At 44.7% G+C, this 9,169-nt stretch overlaps 1 protein-coding gene across 2 annotated transcripts in view; it reads right to left on the reverse strand.

Moving 5' to 3' along the window:
* The window catches only part of LOC141101798 (multidrug resistance-associated protein 1-like), a 716,249-nt gene extending 708,256 nt beyond the window's left edge, over positions 1-7,993 (reverse strand). Inside the window, exon 1 of one of the 2 annotated variants that reach the window (XM_073591133.1) lies at positions 7,642-7,993. In XM_073591133.1, the coding sequence (XP_073447234.1) occupies positions 7,642-7,683 (42 nt within the window). In that variant the 5' untranslated portion in view covers positions 7,684-7,993. The remainder of the gene's footprint in view (positions 1-7,641) is intronic. The other variant, XM_073591135.1, reaches the window with a different exon arrangement.
* Positions 7,994-9,169: the final 1,176 nt, after the last annotated feature.

Consider the following 9,169-nt stretch of genomic DNA (forward strand, 5'->3'; position numbering starts at 1 on the left):
CACATCCACCTGATAGAATCTGGTGAATGTATGGACTGAAAACCAAGTTGCGGCCTTACAGATCTGAGCCATGGAGGCCTGGTGATGCACTGCCCATGAAGCACTAACAGCCCTGGTGGAGTGCGCTTTGATTTGAAAAGGTGGATCTTTCCCCTTTAAACCATAAGCTTGAAAAATGACCTGCCAAATCCATTTAGCATTGGTGGATTTCGACGCTGTCTGTCCTATCCTAGGACCTTCAGGCAACACAAACAAAACATCCATTTTGCGAACCTGAGCAGTCGCTTCCAAATAGGCTTTGACTGCTCTCACTACATCCAGAGAATGTAGTGACTTTTCTTCCTTAGAGCAGGGATCTGGAAAGAATGAAGGCAGAACAATATCCTGGTTTCGGTGAAAACTTGAAACCACCTTCGGAAGAAAACTAAGATAAGGACGCAATACTACTCTATCCTTATGAGCAATTAAATATGGCTCTTTACAAGAAAGAGCCGCCAATTCTGATACCCTTCTCGCACAAGAAATGGCTACCAGAAAAATTAGCTTCCTTGTCAAAAGCACCAAAGTAATATGTCCTATCGGCTCAAAAGGCTGTTTCTATAATGCCGACAGAACTAAAAATTCAAGTCCCAGGAGTTCAGGGGAGCCCTAACTGGTGGATTAATCCGCGTTACCCCCTGTATAAAGCTTCGGGCCAAATAATGTGAAGCAAATGGACGTTGAAACAATACTGACAAGGCCGAGACCTGGCCCTTGATAGTACTCAAGGGCAGCTTCATTCCTAACCCCATTTGCAGAAAAGCAAGGATTCTCCCCATGACATACTTTCTGGGATGCCAACCCCTGGATTCACACCAGGAGACCTATGCCTTCCAGATTCTATAATAAATGACTCTGGAAGCTGGCTTCCTTGCATTAATCAAGGTAGAAATTACTGGGCCTGAAAGCCCACGACTCTTCAGAATGTGGGTTTCAATAGCCAAACCGCTAAATTTAGCGTATGTAAGGCAGGGTGGAACACTGGTCCCTGCGATAGCAGGTCTGGACGTGGTGGTAGGGTCCATGGGGACCCTACCGCCATCTTCACTATTTCTGCATACCAAGATGTTATAGGCCACTCTGGGGCCACTAGGAAGCACAGACTTCTTTTCCCGCTTGATACTGCAAAGAAGTCGTGGTTGCAGCAGAATAGGAGGGAATGCATAAATCAGTGAGAACTGATGCCATGGAGTCACCAACGCATCCGTCCCGCATGCAAGTGGATCCCTTATTCTTGACACAAAGTTGTCGATCTTGTTGTTGAACCTGGACGCAAACAGATTTAAATCCAGGATCCCCCATCTTTGACATATGGCCAGGAAGATGTCAGTGTGAAGAGACCATTCCCCTGGGAACAACTGCTGGGGACTTTAAGTGGATGTAAACCCAATGTCAACCTTTCTAAACTACTGCCATAGGGGTTATCTATAGGGATATACATGCCTCCTGCATGTATCCTTACCTGTCAAATGTCTCCCCGCTGTCTGTTATGAGACCCGAAAAACTGCATATTCTGTGGGTGGGTCTGTTGTCTGGAGCTCGGTGGGTGGAGTCGTGAGGTCATAGACTCCCCACCCACCTCTACACTCCCCTTGTCAATATGCATTTTCTCTGTGTATTTCTAACGCTGAACTTCTGCTATGATCTCTAACATCCAGTGAAAAGATAGGAAAGTAACCACATGACTTCAGCATGCCAAATCATGGTGAGGTGTGGAACAGCCAATCCTCGCAGAGCTGCTGAAGAAAGGAGTGGGGGAGGGAATTTAAAAATACTGCATGTCTCTTAGGCTAGTGCACGAGATATGTAAATCACCTGTCACTCACAGCAAGGGGGAGTATTTGACAAAGTTTTTCTCAGTTTGTCAAGAATTGTCTCACTGAACAATAAAAGGGGATTGCTCAGAGATGGATTAAGTCTGTGTGGCAAGACTGGGCTCGAATGATAGCAAATCTTATACTCTACAGTATGATATAAAAAAAAAAAAAAAAATAATAATTCGGGTTTACATCCACTTTAAGTAGTCCGCCTGCCAGTTCTCTACCCCTGGAATGAAGATTGTCGATATGGACGGCACATGCTTTTCTGCCCAGATTAGGATCTGGTTTACCTCTTTTTGGGCTGCACGACTCCTGGTGCCCCCTTGGTGATTGATATAAGCCACTGCTGTGGCATTGTCGGATTGGACCCTGACAGGACAGCCCTGCAACCTGAATGTCCAGGTTTTTAGGGCCAGGTACGCCGCACAAATCTCCAGAATATTGATGGGTAAGGTCTCCGTTGCACTATTGGAGACAAGCGCATTGGAAAATCTAGCGCCTGGACTTTCTTGTTCCAGGCAGATAGGATACTGTTTTGCAACAGTCTTGAATGAAATTAAGCATAGGGAACCGCTTCGAACTAAGCCACCATCTTTCCCAACAATCTCATACAAAAGGCGAATAGAAGGACTCTTCTTTGCCCTGACTAGCTGAACAAGCTCCTTTATTGCACTGATCTTTGTCTAGGGTAAAAACACCCTTTTTGGGTTGTAGCTATGATTAGACCCAAGTACTCTAGTCTTCTTACTGGTTTTAAAGAAGACTTCTCTAGGTTGAGAACCCAACCTAGGTATTCCAGGTAGTTGACTGTGGTGACCAAGCCTTGGTCTAAACGGGCTACCGACCTGTCTATTAAGAGCAGGTCGTCTAGGTATGCTATAACCGTTATACCCTGGGCCCTTAATCTGGCCAGAGGAGGAGCCAGAACCTTTGTGAACACCCGAGGTGCAGTAGCTAGACCGAAAGGCAAAAGCTACAAACTGGAAATTACATTTTTTCCACTTCGAAACGCAGATATTTCTGATGAGCGGTGAAAATAGGTACAGGCAGGCAAACATCTTTGATGTCTATTGATGCCAGAAGTTCTCCTCATTGTAGGATGGAGACTACTGATCGGATTGATTCCATGCGAAAAGATAGAATCTTTAGGAACCCATTTAGAGCCTTGAGATCCAGGATGGGTCTGACATCCCCATTTGGCTTTGGGGACGTGAAAAGGTTTGAATAAAAGCCCAACCCCTGCTCTTGCATGATTACTTTTTGCGACAGAAGTCAATCCAACGCTTGGAAAAGAGACTTCTTTTTCTCTAGGTCTTTGGGGACATTTGATCTAAAGAAACGAGGAGACGGGAATTCTCAGAACTCTAGTTTGTATCCTAGAGTTATTGTGGAGATCAACCATCTGTCCTAAAAACCCTCCTGCCAGACCTTTGAGAACTGTAGCAGTCTTCCCCCAACTCGAACGAGCGGGGGAGCCCCTTGATAAAGAGGCTTTAGTGTTCTGTCAAGTAGATTTCCTCCCCCTGGATTTCTTTTGTCCTTGGGGTTGACCCTGAGTTTCACCTCCTGAACCTGACAGTGGAGGCAATCGCGACTGCCTGGAGGCTGATGCCCCAGGCACTGGATAAAGAGTCCTTTTAAATGAAGGACGTTTACGCCGTTTCTTAACTGGTAAAAGGGTACTTTTCCCACTAGATATCTTTTGTATATATTTGTCCAAGTCATCCCCCAAACAGCCTTACCTCGCGAAAAAGGGAACCCCGCCAGGAGCTTTTTGCATGGAGTTTCGGCTGACCAATTTTTCAGCCACAAGACTCTACGCATATGAACCAGCCCAAGCGTAAAATGAAAGGTCTGAGGGATAGAATCTCTGATTGCATCAACCGCAAAACACAAGCCTGCTGGCAATTCTTGGGCCTGCTGTTCAGGGAAAACCTTGAGCACCTGTTTCAAGTGATCTCTTAAGGATTGGCATACCCCAATTGTCACCACTGCAGGAACGTTTGCCACCAGCTGGTTTTCCCCTTATACATGTTTTTATCATCAGTGTTATGCATTTCATGTTTGCAATTGATAGATAACAAATTTTGTAATTTTTTACTACTACTACTGCCTTGCGTCCATTCAAAGTCCCACTCTTTGAGGAAACTTGTTCTTTAAGTATTTGAGTGTTGTCAACCGGACAAGTCAAATTTTTGTTCACAGAGGAGATAGCGGCGTCAATTGACGGAATACCCCACATCTTTGTGAACTTTTCCTCCATAGGATAAAGATTTGAAAACTTTTTAGGAGGGAAAAAATGTTTATCTGGGTGATCCCACTCAGAATAAATAAGCTTTTTCAGCAGGAAATGAACAGGAAAAGTATGTGCAGCTTGAGGAGGCTTAAGTGAACCCAAACTAGATGTGGGTTTTTCAATCGGCTGTTACGGGTAACTTAAATGTGGAGCGGACCCTTTCAGCAAGAGATTGCACCAGCAATTTTTCAGCCTGTGAAGTCGAAGAGGGACCTTCCCCACTAGATTCCCCGGAAGAGGAGTCATCCTCATCCCTATCTCCAGGGGGGAAATGATCTCCCCTTTCCCAGAGTTCCTCTGTTTGAGGGTCCTGGGTAGAAGGGGATCTAATGCGTTTTCTTCCCCTAGTGAAGATGTAATCACGGCCATCAATCTTTCCTCTAATCCATTTATGGTTGAGGAAAAAACCTCCTGAGTAATGTATACAGGGGCTGAGATGCCAGCAGCAGATGTAGCCCCTGACGGCTCATCCTGACCAGCCTCCCTAGGTCCTTCAAGGGGAGATGGTGCTGCAGAGGGGGGTCCTCAGAGCCTGAGAGATATCCCCTTGAGCCCCTATTTCTTGAGGTACCTATAACTCTTCTGCCCATAGTGCCAAGCACAAATGCTGAGGTACAATAAGAAATGCACGTACTGCTGAGCAAATAGTCAAGCAACTACCGCAGCTATTAAAGGCCCAGGCTGGTGCTAAGTAAATGTTGCCTGGGGATGCCTGTGTCTGCCACACTCACATGCCCTCCATCCGCTCTGTGTCCCTCCTTGAGCTGTGCACTTGCAAAAAAAGAGTGTATCTTATAGCCTCGTTTAGCCCTCGTTGTGGGCGTCAACCCATGCCAGATGCCGCACTAACGCTCCACCCCTTTTTCCCCCCAAGCACCCATACCGCCCCTCCCCTTGTCCTTTTTTAAACAAGCCCTGCTTTCCCGCTCGAGCCAAGGGTGCCGATCCTGATCGGATCGCCATGGAGGGGAGGCTGGTGCGGAGGAGAGCGGAGGGTAGGTGGATGAAAAACTACCAAAATGGCAGCGGCAGGAGGTGGTGCGGGTACCGCTGACTGCCCTATGGCCCTTTAGTTTAAAACGAGCTGTGGGGAAACATTCTTTGGGAGAAAAAAAACCCCATCCCACATCCTACCTGGGCATGGGCTCAGAGGAGCATGCAGCATGATCACAGAGACGAAAATGACAGGCATACAAAAAGGTACATGTTCTTGACAGACCCCGGTGGCGACTTTAGGCATAGCAACATTACTTAAAAGGAGAAAAAAAAAAAAAAAACACTAGTAAAATTCCTTAGGAATCTCCCTTACCTTATTAGGCTGCAGGGTTCTGTGGTAACAGACCCAATCTTCACCTATCACGGTGGGCTCCGTTTGAAAACACCTTCAGGGACTAGGGCCTCCTTAAAAAAAAAAAAAAAAAAAAAAAAGGGGGATCCTAGCTCTGGGCCTGTAAAGCACAATGCCAGGGATATGGCTGAAAAAAACAAATACTGGATACCGGGGTTCAGCTTTCTAAAAAGAAAAATATTACAGGCAGAACCTCGGTTCTTCGGACACGAGGCCCGGGTACCATTCGATAAGGCCTACAAAAGCACTTTGAATGGATCCGGTTGCGTGGCTTGCCCCAGAAGGATATTCCAGCTGAGCTCAGCACAGCCCATCTTTACTCATGACCAACACCTAAGACACTGGCGAAAAATCTGAGGTACTCCCAGTATCCATCACCTAGTGGTGCCTATATAACCCATCAGTGAATACTGAGGCTCTGTGTCCTGTTATGTACGATAAAAAAAAATAAAATTATCTCACAAGCATTGGTATATAAAAGACTTTTTTTTTTTTTTTTTTTTTTTTTTTTTCCCCAAAAAACATTGATAATAGTAAACTGATGTTGCATGTGTCGTCATAGCTTTGGTGTGCTTTTCTGCACTTGAGTCGTTTGTTTAGGCCTGGGATAACCAGCGTGTTATATCAGACTATATACATATTTCTTTATATACCGATGCTTGTGAGATTTGTTTGTTTTCTATCCATGTAGAATATATGCTTAAACTCCTGAAGACGTGCTCTCACATGTAACATGTAGAGCTGAGCTACTGCACATCCTCCAACCACTCGACACCAGGTCTGTTGCAACATTATCAATTACATTAAATAGAATGTAATCATCAAAGAACCAATGTTGGTGTATTAGGTGGTGGGTTATGTGCCATTCAGGCAACATGTACTACATTGTGAACAGAAAACATTTTAGCAGTTAAATTTTTTTTTTTTTTTTTAATAACATGTAATAAAGATATCAGAAAGATAAAGACATTTTATTATTAACGTTGTTATTGTGGTGCCTACAAAGTCCATCATCATTTTTTCTTTTTAGAATTTGAAGTTCAATTTAAAAGCGGAACTTCAGTCATTTTTTCATCTATTAAATCTTCTGCCCTTGTTTTTTTAACTTTGGATAGGAAAACATTTTTTTTTCTGCCAGTAAATACCTTATACAGCCCACTTCCTGTTTCTTGTCTGGTAAAAAGCCTAGGCTTATGATATCATGCACAGCTCTCACTCTCCTGAGAGTTTGCCAGGAAGGGAGGGGGATGAGTCATGAGGGCCAATGAGAGCTGCAGAGCTGGGAGGTGTGCCTCTGTGTAAATCCAGGAAGTGAACAGGCAGCAGCTCACAGTTAAAATGGCTGCAGCCAGACAGTGGAGGGAGATTTCTGCAGCGTATTTAGCAAGTACAGAATCACTGTATATATGAACGTAATTTATTTGTATGCTTGGAACTGTATTGTTATGCAGTGTATTTATGCGCTGCGTCACAGTACAGAGTGGAACGTACCCTGTTGAAGTATTTGTTTTTTGTATATTTTCTTGCAAAATAAAGTATACATTTTCAACCAAATAAAAAATATCACATTATATATAAAATATGCAAAGTGGTTGGAGGGAAGCTTCAGAATGGCAAAGATGTTTTTATTACAAATTATGTGAGCAGACTGCAGTTCCTCTTAAGTCTACATAACACCTCCCCCTGTCCATAACATAGGGGGAGATGCTTTGTAATGTATAGCTAGCAGGGAACACTGATAAGTGCCCAGAGTGGAAGGAAGCTCAGAGGAGATTCCTGGGTGAACTGCTATTGGTTTGCACTTGTCACCAGATATTAGAAGATGCTCCCACAAGTATATATAGGAGACACTTATTGAGGAGTACAAAAGCTGCCCATGAACACAAGTCCTGAGCACTGAGGAGCACCAGGAGAACACAGGCAGATGTCCGTGTCCTAGCACAGAGCCCACAGGGCCGTCCCCCTCACACAGTCAGGTTCGGAGTCTTCCCCACACCACAGACCAGGAGACCTGCTCCAGGCATTCCGACACAGGTGGAAAAAGTGAAAGTGCGTTCTAGCCATGACTGGCGAGGAGGGCCAAATGTCAACCCTTGGAGGGGACGGGGGAAGGGAGCCGAACCGGGGACGAAGCTTACCCAGAAGCGCTCAGTGCCGTCATAGCTGCAGAAGGTTTCCATAGCGGGGCAGCGCGGGTTCCGCCGGGAATAGCCGGCTCTGAAGCTCCTCACCCGGACACAAGCTGGACCCCTCGCTACATAACACTGCGTCGCTTGCTGCTGCCGGCAAATAGCGATCTGATTGGATGAGCCACGGCTGCTTTGGGATGGAAATCGAAGTGATTGGCTGCGGCAGCTTCTAACTCGCTGATTGGCTTTGGCTTACGCTGGGGGCATGTGACGAAGGCAAAGAATCTCTTTTTACAAGCAGCGGTGCTCTCTAACCCACTGTATGACAGGCGCGTCCACTACACCTTGTGCTGAGTGACAGCCCTCACCTTATTACAGCATGGAGGAAAGACTTCCTGTTTTTAAATACAATGGCAATGACTTTGACCTAGTCAGGACAATGCACGCCCTGGAAGCAGATAGGATCAGAACCTGTCAAATTAAAGAGGCTAAACTTGTTTAGACCCTGGGGCTCCTGTCATAATACAGGTACACTGATCAGGCATGACATTGTGATCAATCACCATAACCTGTAGAGGCATGGCCTCTACTAGATGCTGTGGCCTCTGCACTAAGCCGTCAAGAGCAGATCCTTTAACCACTTGACAACGGGCACTTAAACCCCCCTCCTGCCCAGACCAATTTTCAGCTTTTTGACCTTTTTTTCATACAAATAGAGCTTTCTTTTGGTGGTATTTGATCACCTCTTGGTTTTTTATTTTTTGCGCTATAAATGAAAAAAGACAAAATTTTGAAAAAAACGCATTTTTCTTTGTTTCTGTGATAAAATTTTACAAATTATTAATTTTTCTTCATAAATTTTGGCCACAATTTATACTGCTACATATCTTTGGTAAAAATAACCCAAATTAGTGGATATTATTTGGTCTTTGTGAAGGTATTAGAGTCTACAAGCTGTGGTGCAAATCATAAAAAATTGATCACACCTGATGTACTGGTGGCCTATCTCATTTCTTGCGACCCTAACAAGCCAGGAAAGTACAAATACCCCCCAAATGACCCCTTTTTTGAAAGTAGACATTCCAAGGTGTTTAGCAAGATGCATGGTGAGGTTTTTGATGTTTAATTTTTTCTCACAATTCTTTGCAATTTTTTTTTTATCCCACAAAATTGTCATTATAATAGGTTATTTCTCTCACATGGCATGTATATACCACAAATAACACCCCAAAATACATTCTGCTACTCCTCCTGAGTATTACGATACCACATGTGTGGGACTTTTCCACAGCCTAGCCACTTAGAGAGGCCCTACATGCAGGGAGCACCATCACGTGTTCTAGGAGCATAAATTACAAATCTAACTTGTTGACTACCTATTACACTTTTGAAGGCCCTAGGGCACCAGGACAATGACACGTGACACTGACGTGGGAGGTATGCCCAAACCATACTTGAATTCGTCAGACCAGGCCACCTTCTTCCATTGCTCCGTGGTCCAATGCAGATGCTCACATGTCAATTGTAGGAGCTTTTG

Source organism: Aquarana catesbeiana, linkage group LG06, assembly GCF_042186555.1.
Source record: "Aquarana catesbeiana isolate 2022-GZ linkage group LG06, ASM4218655v1, whole genome shotgun sequence".
In the NCBI taxonomy this organism is placed as follows: domain Eukaryota; kingdom Metazoa; phylum Chordata; class Amphibia; order Anura; family Ranidae; genus Aquarana; species Aquarana catesbeiana.